Genomic DNA, 21,322 nt, shown 5'->3' on the forward strand with positions numbered 1-21,322 from the left:
AATTCACCCGGAGGTGCAACAGGCTTTCATATAAAACTAATATCTTAATGAAGAAATATAAGAGAGCCACGCGAGGTACAGCCCAACAGGCAACAACCATTCTCTCAGTGACCGGGGGTGTCCCCCCAGGCTATTTGTGAAGAAGATGAAGAAGATGACAAAAATGACAATAAGATCAAGGCAAATTCTTAGTATTCATCGACTCAGAAATCTTATCTCAAGCAAAAGTATCAAATGAATATTAGATCAGGCATTACACTGGTTAATTTAGAGGTTACAATTGTATGTAACAAATAAAGCTGATTTCTGTATCCACCCAAACAAAACAGTAAATAATACTCTTCCAACAACTTGTGTTCTTTGAGAAATAATTTCCCGTACACTGATCAAGCTAAGAAACTCTTTCAACTGAAATTTTTTCCCATTCTTTATGGCCTCCCAACCAACATTTCTACTACTCTTTTTTCACCAATTTATCATGTGCAAAGGTCAGCCAGCACATTTCAAAATTCACCAAAACGTATAAAGAAACTGCACGTAGGTCTACTAACAAAATCTTCAACAAGAATCGATGAGAAAACTCCAAAACTTATCCATCACCTCTCAGAAGCAGAAGCTACCTTCTGCATTATCATGGACTCTGCTGCACGGATTGCTCTCTGTGACCCTGTGATTGTAACTTTCCTGCCAGTGAAGGTACAACAAAAAATTACTTAAAACATCCATTACCCAAGAAATCATCCAACCAAGCAGCAACTTAAATGGCTTCAGGAAGTTCTTTTTATACCTATCAGTTGTCCCGGACATGAAATCACCCCTATCAGATATCTTTATTCTAGCCCCACTGGCCTGAAAAAGCGTAGAGTTTATCTCAATTTAGTTCTCATGTAACATGATGCCAGCAAATGGGAATCATTTGTTTACCTGACTGATGTCCATTATATTCCTTCCGCCACGACCAACGACAAGCCCAATATGCTCATCTGCCACACCAATTGTAACTGAGTTGCTTCGATCTTCCTGCAAAATATCAGGCCTTCTACCCGTCAAACTCAACAAATTAAAGCATAAATGATGCAGAAAAGTATATTAACAGGATTGGTTTCAGAATACCAAACTCAAAAGGTGTTCAGATCACAATTTTTTGAATGATATAATAGAACAAATCAGTTTGGAGCAATAGTTATTGATTAGACCAGCGGCGACCGCAGATGTCCCATATATTCATTTTTCATCTTTTTTCTTGGTAAGCCAACATGATCCAACATTGAAGAAGAAATTTAAGAATGAATGATTCTGCTCATAAAATATGGAGGGATCATAGATAAAGAATTATTGCACCAGGATCAAATTCCATTGAAGGATATCAGCAATCCCACTTCATATATTAACCATAAAAGGCTCTCCAAACACCATGATATTAGGCTTCTCCCATTTCTGATAGAAGATTCTTAAAAGCATTTGCCACCCCCTTCTTCAATTCAGAATCTTCTGAGAGCCTTACCCCATTTACCGTCATGCTGCTTATGAGGCTCCTCCTATGTGTGTTTGCCATTTTATAGAAAAAAAATTGATATTTTTGTCATCCTCTTTCAGCCACAATTCCCTTGACTTCCATCTCCTTCAAATCCCAATAATCGATCTGGACTAGATCTTTTTCTTGACTAATAGCCACATTCCTAAATACCTCTTTATTCCACACCATAGCTCCTCTCTAGAAAGTCCCTTCACCCTCCCTGCCTATCATCTCCATCAGACAAGGACCCCCTGAGAAAAAGAGAAGTCCCGACCCCCAAAGAGAAGATAGAGGAATAAGAACCAGGATTCATATCCGCTTACAACAAGGAGGGTTGATCATGCATAGAAGTAGCTTTTAGAGGTGCCTCTACACTTGGCACTGCTTCAATGAGGGCTTCGAACTGATTATGAGGCTCCTTTGCAGAGATTATCAGAGATGGGCCATCATCTAAATGGATCTTCTTTAGCCTCAGCAGATTACAAAGTTCAAGGCCTTTCTTAGCCCAATCGTTACCCTCCAGTACACAAAGCACCTGCTTCCCCTTAAAAAGAGATGGGCCTAGCCAAACAGATCTTCACCCAGGGCCATAGGCATTAAAATAAAACTCAGACTGCAGCCAAGTATTCACTAACCTGTTGAGGCCCTTCTTGGGCCAACCAAATTCCCCCAACTTCTTAACTCCCTCTTTATGACTCAAGTCCCAAACCAAGCCCAAGCCCTTGCCTAGTTCTTCACTTTCAGATTGGATCCACTTGATATTGATTGTTAGGCTATTCTAAAATAATCTCTCCACAATGGGCACTACCTTTGTAGCCCCACTGCCTATGCCAAAGCATGGTCTTGGGCCCCCAACTGCTAACTCCTTTCACAGAAATCAAACCCAGCCTTACTGCTTACAACATTCTTTTCTTTGAAGCAAGATACATATTTACCACACTTGCTGCCTCATGCAGGTCTTCCACCACAACCCCACCCTCACCATAGCACATGGGCTTCCTTCCTCATCATCCCTAACCTCTGTACTATTGCAACCAGGTCCTGGCTCTATCTGCAACATCCAAGGTAGGACTTCCCACCATAGCTGAACAAAGAAGCACACCTTGCCCACCACCACCTACATCTTCCCTAGCACTCTTCTCCCATCAGTTCTAACCAGAACTCTGGCTCACTGAAAATGGCAACAAAATGTTCTCTTCTCATCCATGCCCACAAAATACTCACACAAATGCCCCAACTTCCCAAATAAATTTCTATCCTGAAGGTGGACTAGCAACCCAATTGTCCTCACCTAAGATTCTTTGGTACGACTTCCACTCTGAAAGCACCCCACCTCTGGAGCCCATCCATCCAAGAACATAGTCTCATCTTTGCACCACAATCCTTTTTTAAGGACCCACTCTATATCAAACTCATTCTCAAACTCGAAGAGAATCAAAGGACCTCCTAACAAAGACAAGACCACATCTCCCTTTAATTGCCAACTATAAACAACTACTTCTGCTGGGAGGGAAGCTCAGCGCTTAGTCTGCGAATTCTCCCCATTTTCCCACCAAGCACCTTTGCATCACCTCCATCTTTTTAACAACCTTCCCTCCTATCTAAATGCACGAGTGGCCCACCTCTTTCTTGTCCTTTTTCAAAACCTCAAGGAAAGGCTTACACTGCACTGAGACCATCTCATTCCTCACCATCTTTGTTGACAGACTGATCCTTTCTGACTGAGCTTCCTTGGAAAATGTAGCAACATAGACTACCCTACAAATCGCAATTTCTTAGCGAAAGTATCCCAGCCCCCCGGGAAAGCCCATGCCCTCCAAGAACACCAAAGTGAACCTCTTACTCTCCACAGAGCAGGCTGTACACAAAAAGTATATCCCCATACCATTGACCTTCTTCCACCTTCCTTCCATTCCAAATGAAAGGATTTCACCTTTTGCACTTTGCAGCATCGCTCCACTCCTTCCAACAACCAAGAGAGGTTGTTTGACCCAAATCTAATCCATCTCACAATATTTCTACTCCTTTCCAGAATTTTCCCTTCCAATCTACCTTTGACTCATTCAACTGGCGTCTTGAAACACTTCATCGCCACCACAAACCATCCCTTGCTTGACTTCTCCCTTCTCATAGTTCTTGTTGGTTAAACTTCCAATGATAAAGACTAAATATGGTCTGAATAAAATGGTTGGACACCTACTTGGCTCGTAAGGAGACCTATCATTGTCCCTTGAAATCCATTGTTTTCAATGTCTTCGAGAAAAGTTTAAACTCTACGTTCTTGGTCTTAGTTCCTAAGAAAGGAGGAGCAAATTATTTAAAAGACTTCACACCCATTAGCTTAGTAGGTGGTTTGTATAAAGTCCTAACAAAAGTTAACTAATAGGATCAAGGTCATCAGAATAGCGGTATCCAATGCTCAGAATGCCTTTGTGGAGGGCAAACAAATCTTGGATGTGGTACTCAGCAAATGAGGCATTGGATTCAAGACTAAAGAGTCGTTGAGGAGGTGGGCTATGCAAGATAGATATAAAGAAGGCATATGACCATGTCAATTGGAAATTCCTCTTAGCAGTTCTTAGAAATATAGGTTTTGGACAAAAATGGATGGTTGCATTCGATGGTGAATCTCAACAACTAGATTCTTTGTGTTGGCAAGGAGTTTGAGGCAAAGAGATCCTCTTTGCCCTTAGTAATTTTGGCGATGGAGGCCCTTAGTAATTTTCTAAAGAGAGCTAGGGAAGGAGGCTTCATATCAGGTCTTAAGGTGGGAGGAAAGGCAATAATGAGGCAAAATCTAACAAAAAGCAAACTTATTCCAATAAATGGAGTCCCTAATGGGAAGGATTTGGCTTCTTTATTAGGATCCAAAATAGGGAGACTCCTTACTACATATTTGCCTCCATTAGATGCTTCTTTCAAGTTACAAGCACTAAAGGAGGTAAGAGGAAGAAAGATTCATCACGAGGCTTGGATGTGGAAGAGGCAATATCTTTCAAAGCATGGAAGGCTAATATTAATTAAAAATACACTATCTGGTTTGCCAATATACTGCATGTCCCTACTCGTCATTCCAAAAAAGATGTGCTTGAGACCTCAAAAGATTCAAAGAGATTTTATTTGAGAAGAAGGAGCCCACAATAAAAATGTTGTTAGGTGAAATGTTCAATTACATGTATGAATAAGAAGAAATATGGTTTGGACATTAGAAACTTAGCTATTCTAAACAAGGTGTTGCTTGGGAAGTGGAGTTGGAGATCCACTTCAAAGAGGGAGCACCTATGGAAATGGGTTATTGAGGGGAAGTATAGGGAAGCAGAAGGGAAGGTGATGTTCCAATGAGGTAAGGGATGGATACAAAGTTAGGGTATGGAAAGCAATAAGAAGAGGGTGAGAGGATGTTAAAAGTAGAACTTATTTTGAAGTGGGAAATGGGAGGAGAGTGAAGTTTTGGACAGATACTTGGTCTGATGACATGGCACTGAGCATCATTTTCCCGTCATTGTTAACTTAACAGATGCATGGGTTGCAAATATTTGGGAGGAGATAGGGGAAGGAAGCAAAAGTAGTATAGAACCGGTGGGTGCCAACAAAAGTAAGATTCCTCACTTAGGAAGCAGCATAGAAGAGGATTCTAACTATAAATCAGTTAAAAAGGAAGGGATGGACTTTGGCAAATAGATGCAATCTTTGCGAAGCAGAGGAGGAATCAGTTAATCATGTCCTTCATAACCATAAACAAGAATATTATGGCATGTATGCTTCTCATTGTTTAAAGTTGAGTGGGTGATGTCTGCTACAATTAGCGAAATGTTTTTTAGCAAGGAGAAGTGCATGAAAGTGTGGAGGACAATTCCTTTATGCTTATTTTGGACCATTTAGAAGGAGAGAAATCGTAGAGCTTTTGGTGATGAAAAACAATCAGATCAAGCTCTCAAGAACTCTTTCTTGTGCTCTATCTAGGTTTGGGCTAGAAAGTCTGTTTTATATATATATATATATATATATATATATATATATATATATATAGGTAGATAAGGAGAATATATTAAAAGCGCTTGCAAAATGGCGCAACAAATTACACACGGAGTATACAAATTAGGCCATAAGGCAAGCAGGAGAAGAAAAGAGAGAAAGAAAACCTACCACCCATTAGGAGTCTAACCCAACCCTATACCAAAACCCCTAATAGAAAAAACAAACTGAAAACCTCACAAGATAGATGTTGAAGCCCCTGTGATCCTCTCATTTCCCTTGATAGTACACGGAGAGCTATTGTAGTTAACCGAGCTCTCTAATTTATGTAATTCCCTCTCAAAATGAGAAACCGGTTAATGACTCCTCTCACTGCCTGCGCCCTTAGTCCCACACCATTTCCTTGCCTCTAATTTTTTCAAAAGGGACCTAATCTCCTTCTCGAATCCCACAATTGGCATCCCCAAGTAGCTGCTAAAGTTTACAAACTTGTTGGGAAGGCTAAGTAGATCCTCTTCCTTCGGAACGCAAGCAGGCACCAAGTCCTATAAGGTTTCTAGCTCCTCATCTCTAACCACTAATTCCTTTCCCATGAGATCCTTCGCAACACTTCCCGCAAGCTCCACCAAACTGCCATCCTGAAGCAACATCGTAAGCAGTTGGCTCCCCAAATCCAAAAGCCCCGAAGAAGAGAGAGAAGGAGGGTTAAGGTACCTATTCGCCTCCATCACGAGGGCTTTGTGGGTGATTACCACAAGAGAACACCCATCCCCCAACACTTGCCTATCAGCCTCATCTCCGACATATCTTCTCTGCTTGATCTCTTGGTTCTCTGCTGAAGGACCAACCCCATCAAGCTGCCCTAGCAAGCCCTCCATTCCCTTATCCAAGTCCCCAAAAACACAACCCTCTTTTAAAGTTGTCTAACTTTACTTTTCCTAGGTCTGGCCCTCTCCCCCCACTTTGAGACCTGATGCCTTGTGGGCCTGACGCTTTAGGCTAAAAAGTCTTTAGATGATGCCTCTATGTCCATTCTAAATTTTGTTGATTTGTTGAGCTCTAGTTTTTTCTTTATCTATATTTGTTTGCCTTTTTGGCACATTTATATACCTTTTTAGCACCTTCGTATGCTCCTTGGTTACTTTGATGTGCCCTTTTTTCATTTACGCATTATTAATATTTTAAATTTTTGCCTAAAAAAAAAAAACAAAAACAAAGAAAAATGTGTTCAAAATGAGCAATGGTTTACCTCAAAAAATGTTTATTTTAGGTAAGGGTGCAAATGCATGCATATATACATTAACACATCAGTATAGGTCACAATCCAAGCATATTTTTCAGTGTAATACAGAAATAGCAATCATGCAAGATATTTTTTGTATGCATGGACATTACTTTCAGAGATCCCTAACATGATTTTTTTTTTTTCCTCTGGCAGTAAACAGTTCTTGGTTATCATCCTATTTCCAGCACTGCAGGAGTTTCAATTCCTGAAGGATGGTCTACAAAGTTAATATGAAAAGCTTCTGTTTGACAATATGAACCAAGACATTTTTAAGGTAGTTGTCAAAATTATCAAGGTTAAGGCAAGTACAAAAATATATATGCAGGCATCATTAATTGTATAACTTCTCATCTGATGATTCCATTTTACCATATAGAAAGGCAATCCACACACGGGAATAAAAGGGACCCAAAAGCTAGATATTTCAATGGAGTTTGCTCAATGCATGTACACTTGGACATTCTTAATGTTCTGTTATAAAGACTCCCGTAGAAAAAGAATAAATGATCTAGCAAAGCAGCATTCAAAAATGTTCTCTTCATAGTATGTCAAAACAAAATGACCATCTAATCAAAATGTACATAGCATCAGGACAAATAAGGTTAAAATATTAAGGAATAGGTTGAACCTTGTTATTCTGAAACTTTCCTCCAGCCCCATTTGGTCCATAGTTCATCGAATTGTATGCTGCTGTTGGAACAGAAGGAAGCACATATGTATATGGAATACCGTGAAAACCGGAGAAGAAAACACCTAAAATTCAAATTCAACAAAACTTACTAGGCATCATGTTTTAACTATATACAATTCTAAACATAACTTATATCAGCAACCATTTAGAAGTGTGCCATATAAACTATAACTCTTCCATTCCTCTTCCCAAACCAACTTCCAAGCCAAACATCATTGCCTCTTGTCGTCCCCCAACCACAAAATTCACAAAACCCAAAAAAATAATGTTATTTTCCAATCACCAACAGCGAAAATAGAATTGCACAATCTACTTTCTCCATTTTTTTCCCCTTTGATTCACCAAACATCGATCTTAAATATAAGGCATGAACAATGTCACTAAACAATCCCATAAATCTGTCAACTGATTTTAAGGTTACCAACCCCAAAAAAGTGCCCCTATGGGAAGATCCCAATCCTAAAAAACCAGGGTAGAACTCCTCCTCCCTCCTTTCTGTCTTAGACTTTTTGGGTAGAAAAGTTTTTCATAAGTTACCTGCATTTTTAACATATAAGATTGTGTTGAGAAAATTTTGTGCAATTCTTGCATTTGAAGGCCACAAGTAATCTATAGTTCTCTAAAACAGCAGGTAAATTTGAAGATCTTCTAAAAGTTTAAATATGTTAACCAAAATAAAAAGAAAATTTAGAGCCCAATCTACTCCAAACCTACAATTGCATCATGACCAGGGATTCTTGCCTCTTAGCAAGGAAATTACCACCTAAGAATCTCCAACAAAAAGATTCCAGAACCTGAGACAGAACACCTCCCCCTCAAGCTTTCAAGAAAGGCAAACATTCCTGCCTCAACAGCAAAAACAAAGCTTTTGGAGATGATGTATCACCAGTTCCAAATATGACATTTACTGAGGGATTCAGGTAATTATGTAAGTACTGGGGATGCTTAGCAGTTGGTTAAGGGGAAGGTTTGAGAACAAAATCAGCATTTATAAAGGATTTTTTGAAGTGCTAAGATAGGTTTGCTGTTACAGACAGCATAAGATTCTAATAGCAGAAAACTTAAACCAAAAGGAAAAAGAATTGGTCGAGAAGAAGTACAATAATTAGAAGAGGAAGAAGAAAGGCATTCCCCAGCACTACTAAGATAAAAAAAAGGAGCTTTAAGCTGCAATTTCTCAATTGATAAGATGAATAAAGTGGTGCATTTCTACAGCTTGATTATCAGTACTGGTTAATGGGACCCTGTCAAATTTTTCCTAAGTACCAAAGGTTTGAGGCAGGGAGGCCTCCTATCCCTATACCTTTTCATTATGGCCATGGAGGCTCTCTCCTGTATCCTGTGCAGGGCTAAGAAAGGAGGCTTCTTAGCGGGATTTTCAGCAGATGGAGGAGGAGAAGATATGGAGGTGTCCCATCTGCTATTTGCTGATGATATGCTCATCCTTTGTGATGCTAGTAAGGAGCATAAGGAGCATTTGAGTTGGGTTCTCATATGGTTTGAGACAATCTTGGGACTAAAAATCAATTTGGAGAAGAGTAAATTGATCATAGTGAGGTTGGTCGTCGATGTAGACGACCTTGCTAGGGTTCTAGGATGCAAGGTGGGCACCCTCCCCACCAGCTATCTTGGCTTGTCATTAAGAGCCCCTTCTAGATTTTTTCAGGTTTGGGATGTGGTGGAGGAAAGATTTCAAAAACAACTTGCTATGTAGAAGAGACATTACTTATAAAAAGGGGGGAGATTAACACGGTTAAAAAGCACACCCTCTAGACTCTCAATTTAGTTCATGTCATCATTTATAATCCCAAAAAAAGGTTAGCTTAAGGCTAGAAAAGATACAAAGGGATTTCCTTTGGAGCGGAGTAGCTATGGAGAAAAAGTTTCATCTAGTGAATTGGTCGAGAGTTTTGCATAGACAAGAAGGAAGAGGGTTTGGGCATCAGAACTCTGTTTAATCTCAATAAAGCGCTTCTAGGTAAATGATATTCGAGATTTGCTACACAGAGGGAATCCTTTTGAAAGGACGTGATTATGGGGAAGAAGAGGGAGGATGGTCCTTAAGAGTAGTTAGGGAAATGTATAGAGTGGGAGTATGAAGGCAATCAGAAGGGGGTGGGAGACTTTCAACAAGAGGATTCAGTCTAAGATAGGCAATAGGTAGAGGGTAAAATTTTCAAAGGATAAGTGTAGTGAAGTTTCCCTACTATCTTTTCTATAGTCACTGCCTTCAACCTACTTAATCTTTATCACATGCAAGACCATAGCAAGATTGACCTAGATGATTCATTGCCTTCAATTTTTTATTTATCTTTTCAAAAACATATTTCTAGCTGGCTGCAGATACAAAAGCAAAAATAAAAACCATGATGCAAACCTTACTTGGCCATGTGATATGGTCACCAAATGATATTAAATATTAGGTTTTTCTTAATTAAGCAGGATTCAAGTTAGTAGCACATCAACCTGATAAGCAAAGATTTTGAAGCAAAACAACCTAGTATTAATATGCAGGAAACCATATTTAAATTCACTGAAAAATAATGACACTTTGAAAAGTTCATGACCATAACTTATTTTATGAACAACAAACAAGATGAAGTAAGGTTTAAATACTCTCAAGTTGAAGAACAAGCATTTGGTACTAAAACAGTAGCATGATCATACTGAGTCAGCTAACAAAAGAAATTACACCTGCATATGAAAATGGGGCATTCATAAACTGTGTGTAATGAGGATCCTCTGTCAGCTTAGAGAGAATCAAATCAATCGCCCGCATCTGTTCCTCCAGAGAGCCCATCAATGTCACTAGCCTATCAGTCAATCCAAGATAATTATTATCTTGAGGAGATATCTTAATGCTGGCTTGGGAGTCTTCGATAAATGACCTACTCAAAAGGCATGCCCAGATATCAGCGACAGTCATATTGTGGGTAAATATATATTAAAAAATGAAGCAATTGTCAGTAAATAGCAAACATCAGCAAAGCAGCAAATGAAAACCACCACTATCTGATCTCGCAAAAAAAAAACAAATTCAGAAACTATATTCTGCACTTCAATAAGAAATAGCCTGCTAATACTGTCACACATTCTCCTCAACACCACCATCAAACTGGTAATTTTCCTGTCTTTTCCCTTCTTTTAGACAAGCAACAACTGTAAACAGTATCATACACAAAACCAACTGTACCTATGCCATCAAGACCTGTAAATGGATGGCTGCAAATAATATAAAAAGAGAAACACTGATAAGATGTGCACTACCTTCAACAAACTTGTCTTCAGAGTTAATGCTGTTTCTTTCCCTCTTCCATGATCTAAACCAATCACACAAGATATTCCTAGTCCATTTTCACAGTTTCCCCTATACAATTTCCTCCCCGCCCCCCAAATGGGGCATTGCAGCATGTAAAGCCCAAAAAGGGACCAGCTACTTGAAATTCAAGAAAGACCAACTATGACATTTTAACTTGATAACAAAGAAAATGGTTTACCATGACAAACTAATCCGTGCATACAAACCTACTCAAGTACATCAGCTAGAAATAAACAAAAGAAAACAAAAACCTTCATCAAAAACACAAGTACAAACTAAATAGATATTTGGTTAATAAACCTCCTACATAAGCCTACCATCCAAGCGGTGTATCTAGTAATTTAAAGTTCCAATCAGGTTGGAACCCATACTTCATTTATTCTTGTACAACAAGTGTTAACCAAGGCCATAAACTAACTACAAAGACAGGAAAGGGCACATGTTTCATAAAAACTTACCCCACTGCCACTCCAAAACTGAATAGCATTAGCAAAGTCTTCAAACACATTAACATGCCACTCTAGACATTGATCCTATAACCATCAAAGCAACAGTCTTTACTTATAAAATCAGCTATAAAAGCCATCAGGGGTTAACCAAATGGCAAAGATCAACCAATCAGCTTCAATGGGGCTAGCTCAATCCCACTCATAGAAGAAACCACTCAAATGGATCAAAAAGCCAACTGAACCAAGGGTTAGCTTTACTTTTATTCTTTTTCTCCTCCCAGCAAACCTTCACACCCAATCATGCCCAATCCAAGTAATCAAACAATTGCTATAAACCCTACAACCTTTGGAACATGGTCATTCCCTAAGCATCCCCTTCTTAATTCATGTTCACTCCTGTTTCACTTTATGAATCAGTGAATATGAAATAGTTGTACCTCCCTAGCAAACTGTAAGATAATTTTTTGAACACCTTCTATATAAACTGAATTCTAAAATGAGAAGTCTAAAACTAAAAAATTCTACTGTATTTTCTCACTGAATCAAAGAGAATATGACAGCAGAATATGAATTTAAATTTCTACTGCCTCTTAGCAAACAAATTTAGTATCTCCTAAAAAAACTGCACTATTTCAAGAAGCAGTCAAGTCTAACATCAGTCAATCCCTAAAGAAGAGCACATTTTAGGTTATTACAATTAAAAAGAAAAAGAAAACAGGAAAGTTCCATATAGAGAAGTTGCCTATTCACTCAACAAAGTAAAATACATGAATATAACACCTACAAATACATACACAAAAGAATCATGATTCATGACAAATACAAATGCTTCAAAATTTCATAGGAAAGAAAATTTGAAGATATCAGATGTTTATTCTATCAGTATAATTCATATAAACTTAAAAAGATTTCATGAACAGAAAGACAAAGGAGAAATGGTCATACTTTATGGTAGATCCTCCTTTCCCAATTATGCCACCACAAGAGCTATTTGGAACAATTAATCTTACTTTTGATCTTGGGTCTGCTTCGTCACCATCTTCTGTATGCATCTATAAAAAGAAAAAAATTATTAATGTTCAGAAGTATATAGGATAAAAGATACATCATTTTTATCAGGGGCGGATCCAGGCAAGGCACCCCCCCCCCCCCCCCCCGAAAATGTAAAAAATAAAAAATAAAAATTTCCACTTCTCACAACGGGAATCGAACCCCAGACCTAGTGTTTACCCCCCAGAAAAGTGTCATAGCTGGCCAATGGGCTAAAGCCCACATATGTTGTAATTGGCAAACTTTACATATTGTTTTAAAAGTTTCCCCCACTGAACTGAAATCCTGGCTCCACCACTGACTTTTATAGGTTTTTTCCATGAAAGTGTCACCACATGGAACCAAACCTAACCTCCCCATCCCCTAAAAGATGCATCATTTCTTTCTAGATTGGTTTTTTTCTTTTTTCATTGATTCCTTTTTTTTCCTTGGTTTCTGTTACATAGAACCAAATCTCAACCTCCCCAACCTCTTGCCAGTTGAGCCAAGCCTCAAGACCAGAATACAACTAATCAATTCTTTTTCCTTTTCAATAGGCAAATTAATGATAAATTTTAACTGAGTAAAAGCAGAATCATGAAGATCACCTCACTCAATAATTTAGCCAGAATAAGTTCCATTGCTTTAATTATTTCATTTGTTGCTCCAGATATCATAATGATCCTGTCAGAAGTTCCAGGAAAAAATTCATGGTTGCGTGACAACTGAATCCTTGCTCCAGACTGTGACTGAAAATCATTAATAGTTGAACCACCCTTTCCAATTACAGAACCAGCTGCAGCATTTGATACAAGAAATCTAATGTATGTAGACTTCTCCATAAAATCTGACAGTAGAAAGCATAAAAAAGAAGACAAATTGATTAGTGAAGGGAAGTAAGCAAGCCTACATGTTCATCTTAATGCATGCCATTGATAACATGCCTTAGGCCATGTGATAACATCCATGAGATCAAAGTAAGTAGCCCATCCAAAATAAAAGAATTTAAACACACACACACACACACACAAAGAAGAAGTAGAAGAAGAACCCACAAGATCATAAGTACAACACTGTCTAGACTACTACCAGCACAAGAATTTAAGTTTGACAAAGTGGGTAAATTTGATTTTTTTTAATAGACAAATGGTAAAATAAATCCAAAGGTATCTGGTAAAAAGTGGGCAACCTAAACAAAGAGGAAGTATATAAAGCGCCGAAGGGTGAACCCATGAACGAAGTTGCCAATATCCCACCTTGTCTCAGCCACACAGCCCACATCTGATATGTGTCATGCTTTGGTCATGGCTTTGTCCCCAGTCCAATGCCTTATCTAAGCCATCACGCAGCATGCAACCCCTAATGGTACTTTGCACTTGTCCATGGACAATTTTGGTGTGCTTCAGATGTGCCCATCTCATGCCATGGCCCACACCCTTAGGTTACCTCAAGTGAGATTATCACCTCCTCCATAAAGAGCATTTTGAGCCATTCTCAATCTCTTAGGATAAAACATCAAGGATGCTTCCACAGGTTTAATTGATTTTATTTAATTATAGAAAATCTGGAAAAAGTACCCCATCAGTTGAAAAATTCTTCTTAGGCCTCCAGATACTTAGGGAACCTATCCAAGCGCCAAGACCTATCACTTGTCCTTTCAAGCCAACATGAATGTGCCATCACACGCTACCATTGTCACACATTGTGCCCATGAGTCATGGAACGTCTGTTGGCATTCTTATGCACGCTTGCAACACCGTCCACTGCTAACCGCGCACACCGTTGATGCAACCCATGCCACTTAGCTTGCTTTGATCCTTCAAGGCTGCCTTACCCCAATTTCCACCAATGCACATCTTTGGAAGCTGCAACCTCTACCACAAATATGTTTTCCAAGCCACAACACCATGTTTAAGTTTAAGCATACCATCGATAACATGCCTTAGGCCATGTGAGGACAAGTTGCCACCAGACATGCTCATGTTGTGTCCTCTCATAGGTGGGGTGCTAACACCAACTTGAGAGGAAGCACACTAAGTCCCAAGCAAAGAGCACAAGAGATAACATAGCAACCAGGTTATTTCACAATGGATGAGAATATGGTTTGCAAATTCCTTGCTTAGACAACATTTGTAACCAAAGGTCCCCCCTTCTGATGAATTGCTCTGTGGTTAAGAATTTTTCCCATATAGTTTCCCAAATTTAGGAAAAAAAAACACACACCCAGAGAAGAGCACTTGGGATAAGGAAGCATAGAATGATAAAAGTGAGAAGCAACCATTCTTCACTCCCCCACACACAAGCCTAACTTCATGCAACCCCCTGCAAGCTCACCAAATAGGTTCACTCAAGCAATGACCCACCATCTCCATATCATGAAACAACCTCAGAAAACAAGAATTCCAATGACAAACAACCTCTCCATCCTGCCCCCAGGCAAAGTAAGACTAAATAAAGAAGGAAATACATCTTTCAAAGGAATCCAAGAAAAAAAGAGAATAACAGAATAAGGACCATACAAGGTCTCAATTCCATTCCTTTGCATACTTGCAATCTAAATGAAATCTCTGATGTACAAAGGAATTAAATTAAAATTTAATTACATGTTTTGCAGCTTTTGAGAAATGTAATTTAGCATAGATAGCACTGGCAAACAGTGTTGTAAGACTCCATTTTCTGCAAATGATTGGCAGCAAGGACAGTATTGACTCAAAACGAAAATTTACACATGTTCAAAACAGGTTTGGATGCTTACAAAACAATCCCACCTTTTGAGTTGAATGATGTGCAAAAAAATAAAAAACAAAGTATGCATTCCCATTCAAAGCTCTCAGTTTTTACTTCCAAGACACACCTCTTCCACCACTACAAGACAACTACCACCAAAGCAAAACCTGTAATGCTACTTCATCTTCAGACAAAGCCTTGTCCCTCACCTTGTTATCCCAATATATAATTCACTCGAAAACACAAGCATTATGAACTACAAAATTCCTAGTCGCTTTATTGATTCCATCTTTTCAGATCTTCCTCTGGGATCTTCCCCCTTCTAGGTGAAATAAAACTTGAAGTACCTGTAAACTCGTGGCTCTTCCACCTGTTTCTTATCAAATCCTCAAACCAATGTCCTTGTCACATATCATCAAACCTAAAGGGGGAATTACCCCACCTCAAAATGCCACATCAAGGATAATATGGAATGATCAGACAGGCCCTGAAAAAAATACCCTGCAACACATTTGAGAAATGCTTCTCCTAATCCACAAAGCAGAAAATGTTCCAACCAAGGCACAGACTACCCATCTTCAACATTGCACCAAGTGAACAAACCATCAGCGAAGTCCTCACCTATGCAACATGAACCATACCATGAGCCTCCACTGGCACCTAACTCCTTCTAGAAAGCCCACCTCTTCCCACTCAACACTGTCCCTACACTCCTAGAAAAACACCAAGAAAACCATCTTCACAACTTAAAACAGTAAGAAAAGAAAAAGGAACCCTCTTCCGTACCAAAAAACTTCAGCACCCTATTATCCCAAAACACCACCAACCCCAAGTTCAACACTATGGATTAACAGCACCCAACTCTGAAACTTGGTAGACACCAAAGCTTCTAACCAATTTAATAAGTATATAATCTATTTTTTACAGATTATATGCTTATTAAATTGGTTAGGAGCTTTTACTGCCTGTCAAAAAAAAGCATATAATCAATTTTTGATCCTTGAATGATGATCAAATCTGCAAGGAGATCGCAAGAGAGTTAACAACTTTTCATTGCCTGGATCATCAAACCCTAACATTCCACAACACAATCTTGAGCTTCATTAATTAATGGCAATAAAGCAACCATTAACACTGCCAGTGCCCTGACCAACACAACCCAAACACCTTGACCATCATAATTAATAACACAAGCAAGCTAGTGCAGTTCCCTATCTTTCCAAGGACCCACTCCCAACGTATATTCATACATTCTATTCGCCTATCAGAAAAAATATATTATATACTCTGACATATATTCATATATTCTTTTTGCCTATTAGGAATACATACACTCTCTCTCTCTCTCTTCAAAGAAACATATTAGATCCAATAATGCCAAGTCAGGGATTAGAATTAAATCCTTTAGTGAAACAAGAATAGGAAATTAAGGGGAGGAAAAGCAAAGAGAACAGTCAAGATGACAAAAGGCTTTCAACAAATCAAAAAGATAGCATTTCAATAGATTAATCTCACTTTACGCATCACACAATAGCTTATATATCATTTCTGCCAGCAATTTCATCATTTACAGCATGATCAAACAGTCACTGAGTCACATTTCCAGAATTCTGTAGTTAGGAAATTTTCTTCCCTTGGTTGATCATTTCACAACAATAGGCCCCTTGAACCATATAATGGCAAGTATACCATATTTTTTTTTATAGGCAAAGACTATAAATACAAAAACACTTTAAAATGGATATGATCTTGGTCCAAAGGAAGTATTCAACCAAACAAAGACCAGTGATAGCCCAAACAAAAGCCTTTGACTTTTTATTTTTTATTTTTTGATAGGTAAAAAAGACAATTGTATTGATAGCACTTTAGGAGGCTCAAAAAAGTATAAATGATGTAGACAGAGACCCAGAGAGGCCAAAAAACAAGGCGAGGGGCACAAAAACAGCAACCATCCCTTACTTAGAGCCTACCACTCCACCAGCTCCAACATGAACAATGAGTAGTCTCCTATTGACACCCTTACCCAATCTAACAAAGAGTACATGAAAGACTATTTACTAGCTCAGTCGCCTCCCTCAATATTCTGGAATGCTATCCTATTTACCCCCCTACAAAAAGTCCAGAATAAGCATAAAATAGTAGTTTTCCAAGCCTTTTTTTTTCCTCTTTTTTCTGACAAAAGACCCATATCAGCTCAAAAGGGCACCCTCCTAACAAAGAGTGCATCACCCACTAGACACCGCAAAGGGCATTAGATCAGCTGCCATAAAACAACTGCTTTCGAGCAATGGAGGAGGATGTGGTCAACCTGTTTCTTCTTCTCTTTTTGACATAAAGCATCTATTTAAAATCCCCCAACCCGTCTTCTTGAGCTAGTCCAAAGTAAGAATCCTGCCCCACATTGCTTCCTATGCTAAAAAACTAATCCTTGATGGAACCTAAGAATTCCAAATGAAGCCAAAAGGAAACCCTCTACCCTTCCTTTTGAAAAAGGGGAGTAGAAAGACTTAACTAAAAAAATGCCCCTCTTCGAGTTCAACCATACCAATTTATCTTCTATGTCCCTCCAAATGGACAGCTCATACAACCTCCAAACGAAGACTTCCACCTCCTCTAACTCCCAATCATGAAACCATCTCAAAAACCTAGGATTCCAACTCCACACCCCCCCTTCCCCTCCCACACCTAAACAACCCATACATCCTTAAAAGAGGCTATAAAAAAGAGCTTTGGGAATAACTCCTTCAAAGAAGTGTCATCACATCATTTATTCTTCCAAAATTTCACCCTATACACACTACCCGCCTTGAAAACTTCCCACCCACTCCTAATAGCATTCCACACACTCACTCAACAACCTTCCCCCACTCCTCTAGAGCACCAACCCCTCTTTTCCTCCCCATACTTCCCAACAATGACTCGTTTGCAAAGAGATTCCCTATCAATCTCAAATCTCTAACCCCACTTACCGAGAAGAGCCTTGTTTAAAGCAAACAGATTTCTAATACCCAGACCCTCACTTCTCTTATCCATGAAAACAATTGACCAGTTCACTAGATAAGGCTTTCCCTCTAAGGCCTCTCGCCCCCAAAGGAAATCTCTTTAGACCTTTTCAAGTCTAGCACTCACCTTCTTCAAGATCACAAAAAAGAAAAAAAGTAAATTGGCAAGCTAAACAAAGTACTTTTTATCAAGGTTAGCCTTCCAACAAAAGCCTTTGATCAGCCCAACCTATTAATGAAATATAAAAATAATAGCTCAGAGAATTTCACTACACTCAACAAAATTGGAGTCCCCAAAGGCCACTATTCTGCAAGGAATAGAGTAAGGCCCAAAAGATCAAGGTCTTTTTTTACCTCAGACTTTTCGGTGTTCAAGGTGTTCTCCCATTCCCTAAATCGAGTGGTTTATCTGATTGGCGACTCTGCTTGGTCTTTGCTTCTTATTTTTTACCCCTCTATTTTTAGAGTGTTACTGGATAAGGACCAGATTGACAATTTCCCAAAACATATATGCTCACCTGTAAATCTTGGGTTGACCAAAGGTTTCAACTCCTCCGCTTAGTTCCATCTAAAAACCTAAAACCAATATTTACCATATATCAAGATGAAAGGCATTCCAATATTCTCTCCAAATTGTCATCTCTATGATGTTTCCTTGTTATTAAAATAATAGGAAAGACCGTTCCAAACAGACCAGACCATAAATGAATGATTTTTTGTTATAGAACTCTCAACAACTCATGCATCACATATCTCCAACAGTATGCTAAGACTTCAACTTTGCATCTGGCTTCTATTCATACAAAAAAACTATTAAAATATCTTTACACACTTTAATTGAACATAACTAACCAGAGGCACTATATGGTTCTAATACACAAACCATCATAATGTGCTGGACATAACATGCTCTGAGTTCCAAAACAAATGGCAGCCTAAATTGCTTAAGCACAAAAATATTCTCAGCTTCAACTCCCAATGCAATAAAAATTTTCAAGGCAATGTCAATTTTCTTCCAAAAAGAATACCTAAATAAAACAAAAGGCCTTAGAAGGAGAGAAATTATTTAAGAATAAGAAAGAGACTGAATATTTTCTATTTACTTTTCTCAGTCAAAAAAATGAAGCATTCCCTTTTTCTTTTCCTTAAATTTAATACAATATTAAATAGTAGGAGACTACAACTAATGGTATCTTTCTCATATCCAATCTTCATCACATCGTTGGAACAAAATAACAGATGTATCAATATTTACTTGGGAAATATTTAATATATGAAACCATGATCTCATATATATCAAAATCATATACATAAAACCGATCTTGTTCAGGAATTAAAGAAAGATAATGAAAACAGCTCTCAGCTTTCACTTGGAACTCTTGAGGAAAAGAACAGTAATTCATTCCTATGTAACACCTGGGAACAAGAAGATTTAATCAGAAATATAGACAAAGTCTCGCAGAATCCTTTCATTTCCCCAAATTTTGCAGTACCCTTTGTTTAGTTCTCACAGCTTCCATGAATCCAATCTTAAGCACTTTTCAAAGTTTTTTCCTTCCCTTTTCAGGATCCAAATGGAACCACAGAAAGATTAAGAAAATGAATATACCTTAAAAATGCTTATTCCCTCCTCCTAAATCCAGATATTGGTTTCTTTTCTTTTTTTTTTCTTTTTTTTGATAGGAAACGGAATATATTGATAAAAAGGATGTACAAGAGAATCCAGATAATGGTTTCTGGAAAACATTAAATAGAGATTGCTGCTTGATGTGCCAACCAGTGAATATAAATTGACGCTCACAAAATTCAATGTCATTTAGTCCACGACAAATCGCACAAACTGACATGATCAAGTTAATAGCAACATTCAACAACTAGCAAGCGTACGCTCAAAACTAGCACCATTTACAGGTGAAAAAAAAAAGGAGGTCAAACTCTAGGGATGCCTTCAGTTACTGATAACATCTCGACATATAGAGATGTATATAACCATCATAAAACCTAAATTTGAACACGATACCTCCCTCGAATCCAGCCTCACACCACTACTTGGCTTGCTTGAATTAAAATACTCTTCTTCTTCCTCCTCCTCTTTTTTTAGGTGGAGCAACAGGGTAACGAATTTGCTTCCCTTTATTTTTTTTCAGCAACCAAAGAGAGGCCTAGGCTAGGGTTAGGGCTTCAAACCGAGGAAAAACAATTGACATTGCAGCCCTCCATATCGCAATACAATCTTCCAAAAATGAGCACGACAAAGGAATAGATGAGCCATTATTCATTACTCATTCCCCTCCGCTTGGTTCCCGGGAAAGAAGCGGAAAAGAACAAAACAAAAAACACAACTACAAACCTCACAAGAGCAAAATCAACCACAAGCAACAACAAGATTCAACGTTTTCGCATCCTCGCCTACATTTTCCCCCAACCAAACAGACCAGCCCAAAAATTCAAGCTAGAGAAAACAGATCAGACACCAAAGACGTCCAAGAGATGGAAACTGAAAAAAGAGTGAGTAAAAGGGATAAGGAGCTGAGATTGATCACCTGAAGTGGGGGATCTGGGAGGCGAGGATCGCTTGGGCGGGACCTCGGGCGATGAGACGTAGGCAGATTCGGGCGACTCCATAAAGCTTATCTGCTTGGTGTAAAGAGAGAAAGGAATGTAAAGAAAGAGAAGAGATAGGGAGAATCAGAGCATTATCGGAGTTTAGAAACGGCAAACAGATGGGAGGGGAGGAGGAGGAGGCGGCGGCGGTGGCAGCGGTGGTGGGTGGTGTGAGAAATCAGAAATGGAATGGTGCTTCGAAGGGAATTATGGAGGGAGAAGCATGTGCTGACCTGGTGCAGATGCCGTGCTCTCTTTTTATCTATCGCTATGTGCTTCCTGAGTCTGAGTTTAGCCGTGAAAACCGCCTCTTTGTATTTATTTCCTCTTTCTTCAACACGTAACTTATCCTCCGATTATTTGATAATTCATGATGGTGAGCCCAGCCCCACCCCACCCCATCCCTCTCCTCTCCTTTTTTTGCCTCACCCCCTCTTGGCCAACAATTCTCTCCTTTTATATTATTTTTCATTTCAATTTTAATTTATTATTTCTTAAATCATGATTATGTCTAGTATCTCGTGTACTGCTGTCCTTAGTCGCATTTGTCAGCCCAATTCAAATCATTATTATGAGTTATTAATAAACAAAATTAAATATCAATAAATAAGAGTCCCATGAAAATTATTTTCTTTTTCAGAAAAGAAAAAGTCATTCTATTTTCCGAAAAAGAAAGATCCAACGGAATGGACCATATTGACACACAACAGGTTGGCCTACCACAT

The 21,322-nt window shown here is 38.7% G+C and overlaps 1 protein-coding gene across 5 annotated transcripts; it reads right to left on the bottom strand.

The window, feature by feature from the left end:
* Positions 1 to 212: 212 nt before the first annotated feature.
* On the bottom strand, positions 213 to 21,025 carry LOC100258231 (protein BTR1). Of its 5 annotated transcripts, none has more exons than XM_059741481.1 (9): positions 20,831 to 21,025; positions 20,537 to 20,627; positions 12,873 to 13,111; positions 12,181 to 12,287; positions 10,162 to 10,355; positions 7,405 to 7,463; positions 925 to 1,020; positions 788 to 849; positions 213 to 684 (listed from the first exon to the last, which is right to left on the bottom strand). In XM_059741481.1, the coding sequence occupies exons 2-9, from the start codon at positions 20,616 to 20,618 to the stop codon at positions 597 to 599; spliced, it is 927 nt and encodes a 308-aa protein (XP_059597464.1). In that variant the 5' UTR covers positions 20,619 to 20,627; positions 20,831 to 21,025; the 3' UTR covers positions 213 to 596. The 5 variants fall into 5 exon arrangements, with proteins under 5 accessions (XP_059597464.1, XP_002264331.2, XP_010658324.1 ...); XM_002264295.5 differs by having other exon boundaries at positions 7,405 to 7,466; XM_010660022.3 differs by having other exon boundaries at positions 7,405 to 7,529.
* Positions 21,026 to 21,322: the final 297 nt, after the last annotated feature.

The sequence above is a fragment of the Vitis vinifera genome, chromosome 13 (assembly GCF_030704535.1).
Source record: "Vitis vinifera cultivar Pinot Noir 40024 chromosome 13, ASM3070453v1".
NCBI classification, from domain to species: domain Eukaryota; kingdom Viridiplantae; phylum Streptophyta; class Magnoliopsida; order Vitales; family Vitaceae; genus Vitis; species Vitis vinifera.